This window comes from the organism of the source record quoted next, unplaced genomic scaffold (assembly GCF_019419815.1).
Source record: "Pyrus x bretschneideri cultivar Hongxiangsu unplaced genomic scaffold, Pyrus_bretschneideri_v1 Contig22, whole genome shotgun sequence".
NCBI classification, from domain to species: domain Eukaryota; kingdom Viridiplantae; phylum Streptophyta; class Magnoliopsida; order Rosales; family Rosaceae; genus Pyrus; species Pyrus x bretschneideri.
In genome coordinates, this window is record NW_025999524.1 from 1,546,185 (window position 1) to 1,563,932 (window position 17,748).

General features: G+C 36.6%; 3 protein-coding genes across 3 annotated transcripts; 1 reads left to right on the forward strand and 2 right to left on the reverse strand.

Moving 5' to 3' along the window:
• Positions 1-1,864: 1,864 nt before the first annotated feature.
• Positions 1,865-4,340, reverse strand: LOC125477586 (IAA-amino acid hydrolase ILR1-like 1). Its single transcript, XM_048584869.1, has 5 exons — positions 3,506-4,340; positions 3,122-3,247; positions 2,677-2,991; positions 2,450-2,578; positions 1,865-2,272 (listed from the first exon to the last, which is right to left on the reverse strand). Exons 1-5 carry the CDS (start codon positions 3,872-3,874, stop codon positions 1,883-1,885), a joined length of 1,329 nt encoding a protein of 442 aa, XP_048440826.1. The 5' UTR covers positions 3,875-4,340; the 3' UTR covers positions 1,865-1,882.
• Positions 4,341-6,871: 2,531 nt separating this feature from the next.
• LOC103950923 (peroxidase 6) lies at positions 6,872-8,269 on the forward strand. The gene has a single exon (XM_009362179.3). The coding sequence runs from the start codon at positions 7,121-7,123 to the stop codon at positions 8,246-8,248; it is 1,128 nt and encodes a 375-aa protein (XP_009360454.3). The 5' UTR covers positions 6,872-7,120; the 3' UTR covers positions 8,249-8,269.
• Positions 8,270-8,409: 140 nt separating this feature from the next.
• On the reverse strand, positions 8,410-12,746 carry LOC103950922 (chaperone protein dnaJ 16). The gene is made up of 12 exons (XM_048585374.1): positions 12,362-12,746; positions 11,325-11,448; positions 11,020-11,102; positions 10,806-10,917; positions 10,620-10,724; positions 10,461-10,511; positions 9,846-9,935; positions 9,617-9,725; positions 9,366-9,514; positions 9,230-9,283; positions 8,874-9,097; positions 8,410-8,783 (listed from the first exon to the last, which is right to left on the reverse strand). The coding sequence occupies exons 1-11, from the start codon at positions 12,496-12,498 to the stop codon at positions 8,879-8,881; spliced, it is 1,233 nt and encodes a 410-aa protein (XP_048441331.1). The 5' UTR covers positions 12,499-12,746; the 3' UTR covers positions 8,410-8,783; positions 8,874-8,878.
• Between the last annotated feature and the right edge of the window lie 5,002 nt (positions 12,747-17,748).

Consider the following 17,748-nt stretch of genomic DNA (forward strand, 5'->3'; position numbering starts at 1 on the left):
TTCCCAAAACGTTTGCCTCGGCTCTTAAATTATCTTGGACTTTGCCTTTCAGGCCCAAAACGAACAGTCTAGAATTCGGCCTTTGCGATTTCTCTAATTTTTGACAGCGGGTCCTGTCCCATTTTTGCATCCTCGAGACATTTTTTGTGCATGACGTTTTTATTAATTATTAAAAATGTTGATAATTTATTTATAATGTGTACATTTTATTGGCTACTTAAAACAATATCAATGACATATTTGATAATATGCTTTGACGATCCATAAATAACTAGATTGTACACTGTATATGATAATGCGGTTTGGGTTATTTTCATTGGGCATTCGATTAGTAGCATGACTGAAACAAACCAATCGATCCATTCAATGATCTAATGGCATATCTGAGACTGTTTTAACATGTCTAAATGCGTTTAGTTATAAGTGCTTTTGATGGTGTTCAGTGAAAAAAAAAAATTGAAGTTCTTTTGGTCACTTCCAAATGATTTCCATAAGCACTTGGGTTTTACTAAAAATTTCAGCGTTTTCAAAAAAACGCTTATGAGCAGAAACATTTTTTATATAAATTATTTCTAAGTCATAGTATTACCGTCAAGCTGAAAAATAACTCAGACTAACACTAAGCTTTGTTTATTTTACTGTTTGACATACATAGTTTTACTCTTCTAATTTCTAACTTACAAAATAAGAACGACAAAAGACAAACTATCAAGCAGCAGGCAAAATAAAATTGAAAAACCATGAGGAACTTTAATGAAAAACTTGTTCATTTTAACGAAAAACCATATTTTTACATTAAAAAGTCAATCTTAATATTATTCACTTTACCATTTATTTTGTCATTATCGTTAAAACTCAAAATCTTCAAATCATTTTTATTAATTTTCTTAAAATCAGAAGGTGACAGTTTTTGGCCTTGTACATTTCTCCCTAACGATGAACGAATTCATAGAAACGGGCGACCAATCTCAGCCCTTCATCTTCAGTATATGTACTCTCTTGTAGTGAGCCAAAACCAAAAAGGTCAATATCTTTCTGCTAGGTAAGTCATCGTTCTATCAAAAATGGCTTCTGAAATAATAAAATCTGAAATGTGTTAATTTGCTGAAGTTCTCTCCATTTTAGGGCTCGTTTGGAAGTGCTTTTTAAAATTTCTGAAACGCTTTTGATAAAATATTTTGGAACCAATCCTTAGTAAAAGTGCAAATAAATTCTGAAAAAGTACTTAAAGTGCTTTTAGAATCCAAAATTATTTTCTCTAAAAGCAATTTCAGTCATTTTAAATGTATTTCCAAACCAACCCTTCGTCACCCATGAGATTAATGGGTATGACGTTTTAACAAAAGGGCTCAACAATACTGTGAGTTGGATGTGATTAAACCTTACAATGTGTCATGTTTACCATATTCATGTAATGCAGTGTTAGTTGCAGTTTGAAATTTTCCAAATAATGGGAATGGGGTTTTAAACAAAAGGGTTCGGCAATAGTATGTGCAGTATCACATCTTATTACCATTTGACGGAAGTCGTTAAACCTAACAACGTGTTATGTTTTATTATATTCATGTAATGTGGTGTTAAATACAATTTGAAATTTTGCGAATCCCAATACCGACTCAACTTATCCTACGCAAACATATAAATTGAAAACATGTACAAATCAATCGAATCGTATTGTGTTGAACATAACAACTGCAAATTTAATTGTCATACTTCGTTATCAAGTACATCCAAGTGAATTCTGTGATCAATTCATTGATACTTTAAATCATAAATCACATCTGATATATCATTTCACGATAGAAGATAATCTGGATGAATCGATCTTTTTGAGAACTTATAAGGATGATACCAAATGAACATATAATAGGAAGATGGACTCTCATAAATTATGAAGGTGCAACTTCCCAGTTGAATCTGACAGAAAAGAATGGGCAAAAGCTGCATGTATGGCAGCCCCAATGGGAAGCACATCTTCATCGAGGATGTAGTGAGGACTATGCGGTGCATGTATGGCTCCTATCTTCTCATTTCTTGCGCCTAAAAACAGCATGAATCCGGGCACCTTGTCTATGTAAAAAGCAAAATCCTCGCTCCCCATGAAGGTATGAGCTAATTTTATGTTTTCTTCTCCTACTATTTCGCTCGAGATTCGCCTTACTTGTTCATAAATTCTCTCGTCGTTTACAGTAGGAAGGATGGTAGGATGTTCCTTCCCATGGAATTCGACCTCAGCGGAGCACCGGTGCACGGCTGCCTGCCCTTTTACAACCTGTCAGCAAGAAGAATTTCAGTTGTATGTTTACGCTTAGCTAGACACGGTTCCAATTTACTAAACAAACAATAAGTTGCATAAATCAGGGTTTAGCGTTCATATGCAATTTTGTTTTTGATTAAAAATTTGTAACCAGTTCGATATGTGCCTACTTCCACGTAGTTGGTGTATTACCTCTTCGATTCTTTTCATGAGTCCATTGAAGTTCTTCTTGCTAAAAGCTCTAAAAGTACCAGAAATTGTAGCTGACTGCGGGATGACATTGAAAGAAGTCCCCGCTTTAATCACAGCAACAGAAACCACCTGCATTAATGTTCAACATTGCATTGTTCAAGCACAATCCTGCTTTTTCTTCGAAACAATCACACAGACGAAATTGCAGAAAAAAAATATATACATACCTGGGAATCTAGAGGATCTGTTTCTCTCGAGACGATGTTCTGCAAACTAATTACAGATGTTGATGCTGCCAAAATCGGATCAATGGATTGCTGAGGAATTGCTGCATGACCCCCTTTCCCGTGAATTTTCGCTTTGAAGCTCCCACAACCGGCTAGAAATTCTCCAGGCCTCAATGCAACAACGCCAGTCGGATATACAGGCGCTATGTGCATCCCAAAAACTGCCTCCACATTATCAAGCACCCCTTCTTCAATCATGTCCTTTGCGCCTGAACCACGTTCCTCAGCCGGTTGAAATATAAGTACAACGGTTCCCTGCAAGGGTGACAAAATTACGAAGTGGACCAAACGAGTGGTTAGCGACACATTAATAGTTAGCGTTCGAGCGTGCCTATATATATCAACAAATTAATGAGTTTTTCATTAACTGAATATTTCACATCACCTGTAATGTGTCTTGCAGTTGTTTTAGTACTTTTGCAGCGCCAAGAAGCATGGCGACGTGGCCGTCATGGCCGCAAGCATGCATTTTTCCCTCCACTTTGCTCTTGTTCTCCCAGTCCACCATTTCCTATACTCATATTCAGGAAAGTACTGTCAACATGACAATGCTTTTTCAAAAGCATCTTTTTTCAACATTCCACTTTTAATCACTTGTCAAAAACACTTCGATTAAAATTTAAAAGCCAGTGAAACGAATAAAGTAGCAACAGAATATATATATATCAACCTGATCAAAACTGACAAAACCCAACAATTTAAATTGCCTTTGAGAAAAGAAGGTTGAACAAAATAAATTAAATTAAATATAGTGAGGTAATTAATTAACCTGAATAGGTAAAGCATCCATATCAGCTCTTAGAGCAACAAATGGAGGAGAGCCAGAGCCAATCGTGGCTACAACACCAGTTTTAGCCACAGGCCATTTATAAGCAACACCGAGTTTATCAAGCTCGCGGCGAATGAGTGCAATTGTTTCGATTTCTTCATATGAAAGTTCTGGGTTTTCATGCATTTCCCTCCTCACGTTTTTCATCCAATTCACTGTGCTGGGTTCGTTGGCCAGCCTAACTATTTGGTGTTTCACTGAATAAGTCTGATATGTGGTGGATAAGTTGATTTGGAGTTTCAGAGAAAAGCACAAGGGCATGGCAAGGGAGATTATTAGGAACAAAAGTTGCAGAAGAAGAAAGTCCATGTTGCACAAATTGCAGATGGAATAATGAGCAAGTAGCTTTGCTAGGTATATTCAATTGTGTGTGTGTGTGTGTGTGTGAGAGTATATATAGATACACACACAAATTAAAAATAAAAATGCTACAATGACTTGAAAGACTTTTCAGCTTTCAAATTAATAAAAATGATACCAGCACAGAAAAAGAAGGAGAAAAATAAATACTCTTTCGTTGGGGAAAATCAAAAGTTCTACAGCTTCTGAAAATAAAAGGTTTTAGTGTAAATTTTAGACTTCTTTCACAACCTCTATCGCACTTTATTCTTCTTCACCTCGGAAGAATATATAACAAAATAAAAGAACAATATTAAGAAATAAATTCAAACGATAACCTAGAATCTAAGTGGAATTAATATTATGAAATAAATCTAAATCCGCACAACAACAAAAATCTGAATTTCAGAAGGAAATCTGGAAAATAAAACAAAATTCCTAATTTTACTCAAATCTTAAAATATTTTTTCTCGTTTCTGTTTTCCAACAATGGCATTACAGGCAATATGCATATCAGATATTATGTAAGCATGGATTTTATTCAGTAATTTCATTTTTTTTTTCTGACTTTATCCTCAATCGATCGGCTGAGGAATTGTTTGTTGTTTATTTTGAGTGATGCCTGGGGTGGGTAGTCGCAAGAACAACAGCTAGCTAGTGTGGAAAATAGATCACGTGATGCCTGAGGTGGCTAGTCGCAAGAACAACAGCTAGCTAGTGTGGAAAATAGGTCACGTGTTGAAATTTGGATTCGTGGACTTCTCAAATATAAGATAATTTTTCAGGATGCGTTTGAAGTGTTACTGTTTCACTCAAATTAAGATATGGATATATGCTTAGAAATTGAACATATAGATCTTCAACAATCAACCATATTATAGCATGTGGAATGACATGTGTAGTGGCTAAGCCAATATTGGAAATTTTTTTTGTCAACATCTTGACCTATTATTTGAAAATTCTAATGCCATCCCTGGACATGTGGAAGAATACCACATAACAAATGTTTACTAAAAAGTAATTAAGAAACGTAAATTATATGGATTGGAAAAATCGCACCGAACCCCTTATTTACCTGGAAGCATATATGTAATTAGCATGTTCTTTTGTTTTCAAACATAAAAAACGTGCGTTAGTTTCCAACGCATGCATCATCACATGAGTTAATTGTCAAGTCTTAAGTTGGACCTTTTGTCAATTTGCTTGAGACGAATATGATTCATGTGCGCATTTTGGAAGACAAACTATCTGCCGCCCAGGTCTCTTCATCTTCATCTTTCAACTCTCCAGGACCAATTAATTTATGCAGGGCAAAAAGAAAAACCACGGGTTGCATGCATACAACGATGAAACTATTCATGCACTCTTTTATTCGGGCTGTTTAAGAAAGTAGATTCTCATTTTTCGAAAAAAAATAAATAAATAAAAAAGGAATAGGGATTAGTCGTGAGAGCTACTCTCTATTAAATTTTAACGAACTGGACCATTTATTTTGTATGTTGCACATTTAATTGTTACGATGAAATTCTAATATTTCTTAAAATATAGTGTTCGTCAATTTCTTTAAACTCAATTAGAAGCTTCAAATATTTTCAATCAACTACTATTTTGTTAAGATGATATATGAGATGCACCTTAAAAAATTGTCGATTTAAATCGTTAAAGTTTGATGTGCATGAGATCCACAACTATTAGAAATTCCTTCCTTTGTTCTTTTATTATATTTTTTATCGTTTATGTAAGTCGTTCAACATATACTCTAATCAAAGTGAAAACACTACTTTAATTCCTTGAAGAATTAAATCGACCATTCATCATTCATCATTCATAGTAAAGTCACATCATTCACCTTACCATCACAATTGTATTTAGTTTCAACAATTTTTTAATTCTATCACAAAATACATGTCCTGTGATTATAATTTATACCTGGAGTATCCACACTTGATTTTTTTTTTTTTTTGTGAGGATTTTAGTGATTCTCTAATTATATCCGTTCATTGTATATTGTGCGCTCAGAAATCATTGTAATTTTTTTATTTAAAATTGATTATAAATAATATCTAATAAAAACTGACCGAACGATATAATAAACAGATATGATTAAAAAATTTCTGAAATTTTTACAAAAGAAGAACAGGCGAATCCTCTCTCATGATTATATATCTGTCAAGATCTGGACAGGATCCTGCGATTCCAACTTATTAAAAATAACTTTAATCAACATATATATATTTAAGTTCTATAAACTATTATATATCTCAGCTAATGATGTCTGGTATCGCTTCTTGGGATCTGATTTCTTTGCTCTTCTATTTCTCATATACTCTTATTCTTTTTTATGTGTGCGATCATAGTTAAATCACGTTAACATTTTATATTATTATTTTTTATCTTATTATCTTTATAAAAAAATTTAATATAAAATATTAATATGATTTAACCATAATTCCACAAAATAGAAAAAAATGAAAATGTATGGGAAGTGAGAGGACAAAGAAGTGGCTCCATTATATTGAGTGTCCGAGTTGATGCTCTTAATCATTTGTGCAATACGTCATTCAATCACTTCTACTTAATTTTTCTTTAACTTTTAATCAGTTTTTGACACAGTGGGTTCTTTTAAGGTGTAAAGTCATCACTTAAAACATAGGTTTCTAGTCTAGGATTTTTAAATCGTCTCAAAACTTAAAAGTTTTTTTTCCAGACGACGTCTTTCTTAAAAACATGACATTCTCATGTACAAATAATTTATGTTGTAAATTATACGATATATCTCAACATTAACATTATCATTCAGTTAATATAGTTCAAATTATTATATTAAAAACGTAAATTTCACATTTATTTTATGAAAAAGTTGAAAAATAAACGTAGTACAAATAACAACTCCGCTTTGTCAATCAGATTCTTGCGCCTAGACCTATAATGGTGCACCAAAAATGGGGACTTATTGCGAAAATAGAGGGAGTAGAAAATCATGTCCCCTAGCATTTTGGACTTGCACCAGTCCAACCCAAGAGTCAGCCGCAAGCATGCACAGCCCTCCCTTCCCCTCCCCTGTAATTCCTCTCTTCCACAAAAAACAATCCGCAACTTTCTCTCTTCTATCTTCTTCTCCCCACCCTGCACGATCACAAAGAAGGAAACACGACACACATTCCCCCATTGATTCCTGCACCTCTCCATCTCCAACATTCCTCTCACTAATTAACCATGGCATTCTATTCCCATTCCCCTTTGATCACCCTTCTAACCCTAGTTTTACTCTTTCCCGCCGCGACAGCATCCCGCGCCCAGCTCACCGAAAACTACTACGATAAAACATGCCCAAAATTCAACGAAATCGTCCACCGCATCGTCACCGAAAAGCAAATAGCCACCCCCACTACCGCCGCTGCCGTCCTTCGCCTCTTCTTCCACGACTGCGTCCTCGAAGGTTGCGACGCCTCCCTCCTCATCGCTTCCAACTCCTTCAACAAGGCGGAGAGGGACGCCGACATCAACGTCGCCATCCCCGGAGATGGCTTCGACGTCGTCACCCGCATCAAGACCGCCCTCGAGCTCCAGTGTCCCGGGGTCGTCTCCTGCGCCGACATCCTCTCCGCCGCCGCACGCAACCTTGTCAACATGGTCGGCGGACCCCACTACACCCTCCGTTTCGGCCGCAAAGACGGTCTAATCTCCAGGGCCGATCGTGTGGAGGGCCACTACGCCAGGACCAACATGACCATCTCCGAGATCATCAACCTCTTCTCCTCCATGAATCTCTCCGTCCAGGACCTCGTCGCCCTAAGCGGGGCCCACACTATCGGTTTCTCCCACTGCAACGAGTTCGCCAAACGCCTCTTCAATTTCAGCACGACGGCGGAGACCGATCCCGCCCTCAATCGCAACTACGCGGAGGGTCTGAGGAAGCTCTGCGCCAATTACACTACCAACCCCGGGATGTCGGCGTTCAACGACGTCATGACCCCGGGGAAGTTCGACAACTTGTATTTCCAAAACTTGCAAAGGGGTCTAGGGTTACTGGCGACGGATAACGCCCTAGTGACGGATCCGCGGACGAAGCCGTTTGTGGATCTCTACGCCGCCGACCAGGCAAAGTTTTTCGAGGATTTCGGCCAGGCCATACAGAGGGTCAGCTTGATGAAAGTGAAGACAGGGAAGCATGGGGAGGTCCGACGCCGATGCGACGCCTTCAACAACCTTCAACAACCTCAAAACTTGAACAACAAACCTCAAGCCTCGAACAACAATCCCCAAGACTCGAACAAGCAGCCTCAAGACTCGAACAACAAACCTCAAGACTTGAACAAGAAGAAAAAAAAATCCTCAGCTTAATTCGAGCTCACCTGTTGTCAGTTTATAATCGATGTAATTTGCATTTTTTTCATTTGTTTGTAAAGTTTAGAAATACGAAAATATTGTCTCTCCCAGACATGTAGCTGCGAATTTTGTAAGCAATTATGTACAGCTTATGAAATTACAAACTTACAAATTCATAAACCAAAAAGGAACTGCTTCTAATATAACGTCTGTTAAGTACGGCGAAATCGCCAGTTACAACAAGAGAAACTTGGCAAAGAACAGTTGGGAGCTTGTGCAGGAGCAAATACAATCCTGCCATAATTTTTCATTCCTTAATCCAAAATGACTAGTACCCAAGGAAAGAGTTCATCGAACAAATTGTGCCAATTTACACGTGTGATTTGATGACAATGCCGATGCAAAAAGAACGGGCTGATTGATTTAATGGAGCCAAATCATATCCGCTTATGCAGTTGTTGAACGTAATTCTGGTCAACTTGTACTTTGCTTCGATGGATGCCAAAACCACTGGAACCAAAAACTGGAAAGAGAGTGCCTGATTGACTTCCTGTACCATAAGGAGATTCTCTTGAAGTAAAATCAAGATATCGTTGACATTGAACGCTGCAAAGCTAATAGAAGAAGCTATGACACTCACCCTGGTCAGCAAGGTTTTCTTTTGTCAACCTTTAAGCGAAGGTTGAACCATTTTTTCTTCTTAGATCTATCTCTAAACGAAGGTTTCTTATCTCTCACTTGACCATCTTCTTTGACCTCCGTAGGCTGACCCTTATTTCTACTCCTACTTGAACTACGCTTCATTGGAGGAGCAACAGTATACGAGGCATGAATTTTATTCCTCTGCTTGAGAAGCTCGTCAATCTGAGGAGAAACCCAACATAGTGGGGAAAAAGAAAAGGAAATGAAAACAGCAGAAACTGAGTGTAGTTCAAAATTATCAATATGCTTAAGCATTCAAATGAAGTTTGTTTAAAAAGGTACAAAGAGCGTTACCTCTTGCATTTCTTGTGTGTATCTGGAGGTCATCTCCGTGAATTGTGCCAGAACCTGTAAACAAGCCAAGTGAAAAGTAAGGTAAAGGTATTTACAATTACAAGGGTTATATGCAGTGCTTATGTCATGTACAGACCTCTTTGTACTCGGTTTCAAATTTTGATAACTCCACTCTTTTTGATAATATTTGAGCTTCCACCGCCCTTAAACTTTCCTTTTCTTCTGCAAAAGGTCCACAAGAAAGAACTTCTATCGTGTAGCTTGCACTTTTGAAAAAATTGTCACCTAGAATCGAATTTGCCACGAACCCGAGCTGGTAGTGAGGTTTAGTAGAGTACAGTACAACTAATAAACACAGTAAACTCGACATAGACAAAAGTTACAAACCATAAACAGAAAACACATGGGTGCCTGCTTTCAGTTCGGTTAATTCACATGGCTGAAATCCATCCAGCTTTTTAAAGAATGCAGCATCAGGATCCTTTGCACTAGCCATCTAGAGCCAAAAGATTTATAGAAACCATAATAAGAACAATTAGGATAAAAAACCTGAAACAAAAACTAGAAACATGGAATTCAAAGGTAGAATTAATTATTACGATTTCCAACAGCTCACCGAGTTCGATGTTGGGTCCAAACGATATACAGGGAATCCAAGAAAATACATCCCAGCAGATGTAACCTTTCCAGTTTTTGCACTGTCCTCCTGCACCAGAAGTAAAATACAAATGAGCAACTAAGACAAACATGGTAAAACAAGCATATGCCCCCGCCAACATTACAGACATGAAAGGTAGGTAGTTAGGACAGTTTTGTCTAGAATGAAAATAACAGTGGCCAGAACAATTTATTTATAAGAAGCATCGCCAAAAGATCCCAATCATTATATTGCAACTGATATGAAACCGTAATTCTTACGCATATATCAGTTAGTAATTGAAAATACTAGCACTGTAGCCCCATTTTCATTCTTCCTTCCATGCCTCCATCCCCAAAGAAAGATCAATTCGGAAAGAAGATGATATTAACATGTGACCCTTGATTTTACATGACTTTGACTGATAGCAAGACCATGTTCTTATAAGATAAAAATCGTCCCACTCTTCAATTTATCCTATAAGCCACCCAGCTCTATATTTATAGTTCACAGTCATATGAAGGAGCTTATTGTGGTGCTGGCTACATTAATGATCCATAACCCCACAAAATTAAAGATGAAAAATCTTGGCACCTGTAGGCAAAGGCTCAATCCACCAGTCTCCTCCTGATCAAAATACAATAGCTGCAAAAAGAAAATTTCGTCCACAAAACTTGACAAGTTAAAAAAGCAGAAGATAATCGAATAGTTACTTTCCAGGTGACACGTGTACGAAGAGATCTAAGACTTAACCTTGAACTTGCTTTTGTCAGACGATTGCACTTGGCACACAAATCCAGCTTTTGCTTCCGCTTCCGTTATTGTAACAGAATAGAAGTGAGCACATTGCTTTTCAACCTGTTAAAAGACAGGAAAATGAGTGAATAAATAGAACACTATAATTAAAATAATAAACCAGGCCAAAAAAGGATAACTTACCTTTTTCGTTATAGACTGCCCCAATGGAAGTGGAAGGATAGTGACCATCCCATTTAGTGCCTCCTCCAAGACAGTAGCTGATACGGTGGTCTTTATCGGCACTCCAAGTTTACTGATGTGTAGAATAGTGTTACATCATCAGGAATTCTTTCATAAGTTCAGAGAAGGGAAGAAAATTCTGAAGAACAAAAAGAGCAAAATAAACCAACCAAACCTGAAAAGGGCAGCAAACATGGTATTTACAGCACCCAAACTTGAAAGATCTAGCTCCAAGTCGTGGCTTTCTGTTTCAACAGCCTAGACAACCAACAAGGGAATCATGTTCAGCAAAAAATATTCATGTTAACCAAAAGGATAAAATGCATCAACATAATCCAAGTTAAATGCATGCATCAACAGAGGGAGCGACTGCAGTCTTGACAGCCCTAAAGTGTGGGACAAATAATTTGCCTCTGATTAAAAAAAAGGTGACTGAATCTTCAATAGTTCACGATAATGAGCACCCCAAAAATATCTCACCTGAAAGCCGGCTGTGTCATACTGACGTCGTTTGTCTGGATCAGACAATATATTATAAGAAAACGTAACCTCCTTGAACATATCAGCTGCTTTAGGGTCATTAGCATTTTTGTCAGGATGGTACCTGAATGATACATTGTAGCATTATCAATAAATTTTTCTCTCTTTTACTCTGTAAGATTTGAACCCATTCAAGCAACCAAACGACCACATGGAGTCATGGACCAAGGCACAGCACATTTTCAAAATCCTTCATATTATAAAAGATTATCAAGGAAAAACATATAAGGAAGTGCAATCTGATGCCTTAAACTAACCCATTAGATAAAACTGAACATTCAATTTAAAACCTAGGAAACTTCAATCTTTCTACTGTAAATCCAACACCTAAACATCTGGAATTCCATAGTCAGAACCATCTAATATAGAGTTAATAATATGTTAGCACGAATCTGTACCACAAGCCTACAAGAAGATTTCACCACAGAAATCCGAGATTCACATGACTACGCAAAAGAAGTGTTGCAACGCAGCTGCCCATGATGCGGAATAGCATAGCTTATAAGATAGTGATTAGCAAATCTATGCAACTATCAGGAAACCTTTAATTTCGACCTAATCCTTCACCCAATCTACTCTCTCTCTCTCTCTCTTCTGCAGATGCTCCACACAAGCGATGGTCAACAAACCGGGAACCACTACTTCCAGCGAATACTAATTCTACAAAATTCTTAACCCTTATTCCTAAATTTCATGCCTTCGTCTTTGTTTGCATCTAAGTTGCGTTTGACTTTGGATTATGCAAATTACCAGCATTTATTACAATCTCATTAGAAACAAGAATCCGTGCACCCAATTTCACAACTGATATTCTCAATTACATCAGCTACAAATTAACTTCAAAAATTACAGAAGCCATACGCTCGAACTCATCGAAGAAGAAATAAACAAAGTCCAACAGTGCCTCGGAACTCAAAAGCTGATAAAAATAAAAATAAAAAAATAAAAAAAAGGGATAAAATAGAAGATGAGCGTACTTGAGAGCCAGTTTCCGGTAAGCACTTTTGATTTCCTGGTCGGTGGAGTTCCTACTGACGCCGAGGACCTCATAAGCGTCTCGCCGGAGCTGCTTCTCAGCTTCCTGCTTCTCCGATTTCGATCGGCTGCCCGGCATTTTCAAAATTGAGGGCAGATTTCTTCACAAAACCCTAGAAATTGCCTCTCGATTACCTCCGAAACGCCGATTTCACGATTCCGGAGTGAAAATTTCCCTCATTTCAAAGAAGTGGAGGAGCCGAATCAGCTGTCGCACAGCACTGGAGCATCAGAAAACCAGGAGGCAGAGAGACTCCATGCACATCCAAGCTGGAGCCTTGGAGGAGAGAGAGAGAGAGACAAGAGAGATGGAGGGGGAAATTAGGTGTCATATAGTTATTATTGTTATAAAATATGTCAACTCCGGAGAAAATTTGAAAAGTAGGAGATTCCTGATAATGTACGCCGGGGTGCGTAATACGCATGGTTTGCACGCGATCGGCGCGTGTGCTGTTATACAAAAGCCGCATGATTTTGTATCCTTCCTTTCTAACGTAAACTACTAAATAAATCACAATTAAGTTCTAATCTACGCTAATTAAATTTGAGATTTACTCCAATTAAGTGGGAAAAGGAGTTTCATGCAACAAAATTTCATTTTGGTGATGTTTTAAGTAAATAAGACATTGTTATATAAAAAAGTAAAAACGTTTATTAGCATTTAATTGACTTGAACATCGCAATAATAAAATTCATTTTGTAGACAAATTTGTCTCATTAAAGGAAGACAATCATCTGTAAACAAAAAGCTAATCAGTATTCATATAAATCATTAACATACAATCTCATCATTTATTCGTGTAATAGTAACTTTTTATTTAAATACAAACGATCATAGAGGACGAAGATTTGAGCTTAAGGTCATCTTCAATCGAGGGCTGCCCAGAGAACTCGTTTTAGCCATCTGGCCCTCAAAGATATTAATATTTTAATGAACAATACAGAGCCATATTTGCCTCTGTCTCCAACCGAGGATCAAAGGGCCAAAGTGCTCGTTTTAGCCCTGTCACAAAAAACCGTCTCCAACCCAAGGCCATAGGGTCAAACATAATTTATTATTTAATTTAAAAACTACAACAACTTAAATTTAAAAATAACAACAACTTAAATTTAAAAACTACAACTTATATTTAAAAACTACAACTAAAATTTAAAAACTACAAATTAAATTCGAAAACAACATTAACTTAAATTTAAAAACTACAACAACTTAAATTTAATATTCATAATCAACATCATCTTCATCATTCGTCATCGTAGGAGTATAGTCAGAGGTAAACAACCATCGTCGGCTTATAATTTTTTTTTTTTTTCCTATCAAAATTGGCCTTACTCGTTGGAGTGTAATTCGAAGTGTTCCTTTTCATATTCTTATCATCCATGTCTTTTTGTATTTGTTTGCCCCGTTCTTCATGCCTACATTTCCTCTCTTCCACCTCAAGGGCATTTTGGTCCACCAATAATCAAAATGAGGGCGCCACTTCATGTTGAGCCGCGTAATCATCATTTGCCTTACCCTTTTCCTTCAACCTTCGCGCCTTATTTCGTCCTATAGCCCTAGGTATGGAACCTTCACCCAAAGACGAATTTTCTACCCTTATTTGTTGAATGGTTGGAGATCCATCTTCATTCATATATGTAGCTGAGGATGCAGTTCCGAACACCGGCGTAGGAGCTCTCTGTGGTGGATCTTCAAATAACACTCATCCTTTACAAATTTCCCAACAACTGTGAAACTAAAAGGGTTTCGAGCTGCTATCCATATACAACACCTCCGCTTGGCGTACCTAGAAAAAAATTAAAGGAAATTAATTTATGAAATTAAATGTAATATAATTAAATATTTAAAATAAATTGTGAAAACACTTACTTCGTCGTAGTAATTAATGCCGCTTTCATGTCTACTTGTGGCTGCTAACAATGCTTGATGCCATTTATTCAAACTTGGCTGAAGATGTTTCTTCGATTTTGTAGAACAACTCTCGTGGTTTCGAATATTCACTGAAGTGGTGTCTTCATAGAACTCTAAGTATTTTTTGGACACACGAGTCCAAACACCATCATTTGTTTGACAATTCCCCCTCACACTATCTTCTGACACCCATCTATAAGCCTTGCAAAAAGCTTCATTTTCTTTTCGGGTCCAAGCCCTACCTTTCACCGCAGACGAGGCCATTTCAAAATTATTAAAATAATTGAAGGATAGATTTTTGAAAGAGGAAGGAAAATATGAGAATTGAAATGGTGTAGGAATGGTGAAAATTTTGTGAGGAATGGTTTAGGTATTTATAAAAAAAAAAAAATAGAATGTGATATTCACACACCTCATTTTACTTCTCACACACCTTAAAAAAAAAAAAAATTGAATCCAACGATAACTGGCGCTAGCTAGCCGTTGGATTCAAAATTCTTTTTAAGAAACCAACAGGATTAATCAGTTTTCTAGCTAGCCCTCCAGCCCTTTAAGATTCCGTGGGGCCCTCTCAGATTCCACGAGCCCTCTGGTCTAACCCTCGGTTGGAGACGATTTTCAGGCTATTTTGGGCCCTTTGGACCCTTCGGTTGGAGATGGCCTAAAACCTCGCGTACAAGCGTGAAAATTCTTGATCAACTAAACTACAAACTCTTTGAAACTCAAATTTATAATGCTTTGATAGTGTGTGCTGATGCAAGTGATGAGAGAATGTTGACCAGATTCGATGACCAACGTTTCAATAACCAAAATGACAAGTACACTATACTTTACATAGTAAACTCACACTCACAAAAATGGAGGCAGATTGTCTGCCCTTCCTATCCCGTCATATTTTGTGCTGTCACGGTTAAGCCATATCAATATTTTATATTGATTTTTTTATAGAGATAACAAGACAAAAAACAATAAAAATATAAAATGTTGACGTGACTTAACCGTGACCGCACAAATAAAAAAGATAAAAAAAAACACCCAAACAGAAGGTCAGACAATCTGCCTCGCACAAAAATTTACGCCATTTTAAGAGGGAGAAAGAGAAACTGCGCACTGGGAGACACACGTCCTATTTGTTTGAAAAAATGGCTCAAAGGGAGGTGGGTTGGATCATTGCCTCATTGACCATAATCAAAGCTAAAAAGGCTAATGAGGTTATTCAAATCGCAATCAGTGCGGTGGGATTGAATTAGAACCTTGACCTCAAACTTTTACAGATTATTAATTATTATAAATAAAAACTTATCGTTTACACTTAATAAAATATTTATTTATCTATTCTTCTTCTTTCTGGGGAAATTATCATTACCATGATTTATGAACCCTTCATATAAAAGCATATGAAATAATGGGTGTGACATATCATCATATGGTCCACTTGCTTCATACATGGAAAATAATAATATATAAATTTATCATCACCCTTTTTGTCGAATAAAATTATAAATGCCGATATGATTGAAAACATAAATATGACAGGCTATATACGTAGACATTCTAGGATTGTTGAAACTTAATTTTGTTGTTTAGGGCAAAGGATGGGGGTGGGGGCAACAATAGAAGGTTGTTTGGGTGCCAAGAAAAGGTTTGATGAAGGTGGCTTCAGGTAAGAGTGAATGTACATTGAGACCAAGGTGGTTCCAGGACTATTAAGTGTTTGAAGAAATGTCTTCGTAAGTAAATTGAAATTTGTTTGCCTGTTTTCCACTTCAAATCATAAATCCACCACTTACTGCAGACTTGTATTATATATGGCTCATGCAATGCATGGTCAGAAAATCATTCATTTCTATTACACCTCAATTCCATATAGAAACAATGTTAAGTTATATTATGGAAGTTTGCTGTCATGACAGAGAGTAAAAGTGTGAAGTAATAAGAACCAACATCAGCCAGCTTCATGATGGATGTGTATATATAACAATACATACAGTTCGTTGGACTTCGTGTATAAGGATAAATGTTTCTTAATTATTTAAGCTACAAATTGTGGCATTTCTTATTTTATATGCACGATAACCTTTTTTTTTATTTATTTATTTGCTTGGGTGATTTAGTTACAATTATGTATTAGGTTTGCTTTGTCGAGGTTGGTGAATCACCAAACGTAACTTATTGTGCAACAAATAAAAAGACAAGCAGAAGAATATGAGTTGAAAGAAACATACATTGTGTTCTCAAATTTGATTTGGTTTTGTTTAATATTCCTTTTTTCATTTTTTTAATGAGATTTGGCAATTTGGCATGAAGGTTTCTTTCTTGTAAGAAATCAGACTGTCAAGAGGGCGACCCTCTGCCTATTCGTGCGAGACGGAGCAAATGAGAGATGTAATGTAACACCTTCTCATCCTTAGCTACATCACATCCATCCTTTTGACGGCTCGGAAAAATATACCCTATGAAACAAAGCGTTTACCCATACATTTTAGGTCATTTTTCGATTCTTTGTTTATTTATTCAGAAAATCAAAAATTAAAATAAATTGATAAGTACACATTTTCTAAGTTTCTCATACATGTTTGATACTAACCTTTATGTCCGCTTGATTTATTCAATTTCGTGACAAAAAAATCAAAAGAGGTGTGTGAGCCTGAAAATAATATGAAAATTATATTTCTGAAATAAAAACTCGCGAGACTACTCAGCGTTTGACATAATTGTAGTTAGTTTAAGTTGTCCAGGCCCATAGTGTAAAAAAAAGTTGTCCGGCCCAAATCAATTATAATGCCAATTTATAGATTTGAGGCCCATTGGGATTTCATTCCAAGTTGAGTCTTGACTTTTCATCCTTCAAGTGATTTTCAACTTGGTTTAAGTAATTAGGCTGTTTGCTATAAATGTCACTCATAGTACTATAGTAGTAAGGGTTTTTGTGGCAAATGGTTATTGAAATTGATCTGTTTCATTATTTTGGTCCCTTAGTTCGAAAATCAGTTAATGTTGTCTATGAAAGTGACTATCATAGATCAATTTAGTCATAACTGTTTAATTTCGTCAAGTTTTTTTGTTAGTTTGCTATCATGCAACACATGGAGCCTACAAAACCAACAATTTAGGTCCACGTGGACAATGCCCCAGGAAAAATCAATTACTTGGAATTTAAATAACAGTTCGAAACCAAAGAAAATAATTTAAATAGTAAATAAACGTAAATCAAGAACTCAGTCGATATACAATCGTTCAATCGTACGTGCTTAAAATATAAAATTGCATTTCATAATATATATAGTAGAAGAAAAGTAAAAGGAAAAGGATTCACACCTCGCGTGGATGTTTTTATATGCAAAGTGCATGGACGTGTACAAACCGTAGTTTCTAATTGTACGTAACTGAAAATTATATACGCAATTGCAATACTTA

Coding starts and splice junctions, on each gene's coding strand:
- LOC125477586 (XM_048584869.1), bottom strand. CDS start 3,874: ATGGACTTTCTTCTTCTGCAACTTTTGTTCCTAATAATCTCCCTTGCC. Junction 2,579..2,676: donor CAGATCCTCTAGATTCCCAG/GTATGTATATAT, acceptor ACATTAATGCAG/GTGGTTTCTGTTGCTGTGAT. Junction 2,273..2,449: donor TCATGAAAAGAATCGAAGAG/GTAATACACCAA, acceptor TCTTGCTGACAG/GTTGTAAAAGGGCAGGCAGC.
- LOC103950923 (XM_009362179.3), top strand. CDS start 7,121: ATGGCATTCTATTCCCATTCCCCTTTGATCACCCTTCTAACCCTAGTT.
- LOC103950922 (XM_048585374.1), bottom strand. CDS start 12,498: ATGCCGGGCAGCCGATCGAAATCGGAGAAGCAGGAAGCTGAGAAGCAG. Junction 11,103..11,324: donor ATGACACAGCCGGCTTTCAG/GTGAGATATTTT, acceptor TTGGTTGTCTAG/GCTGTTGAAACAGAAAGCCA. Junction 9,726..9,845: donor TGGACCCAACATCGAACTCG/GTGAGCTGTTGG, acceptor TTTTGGCTCTAG/ATGGCTAGTGCAAAGGATCC.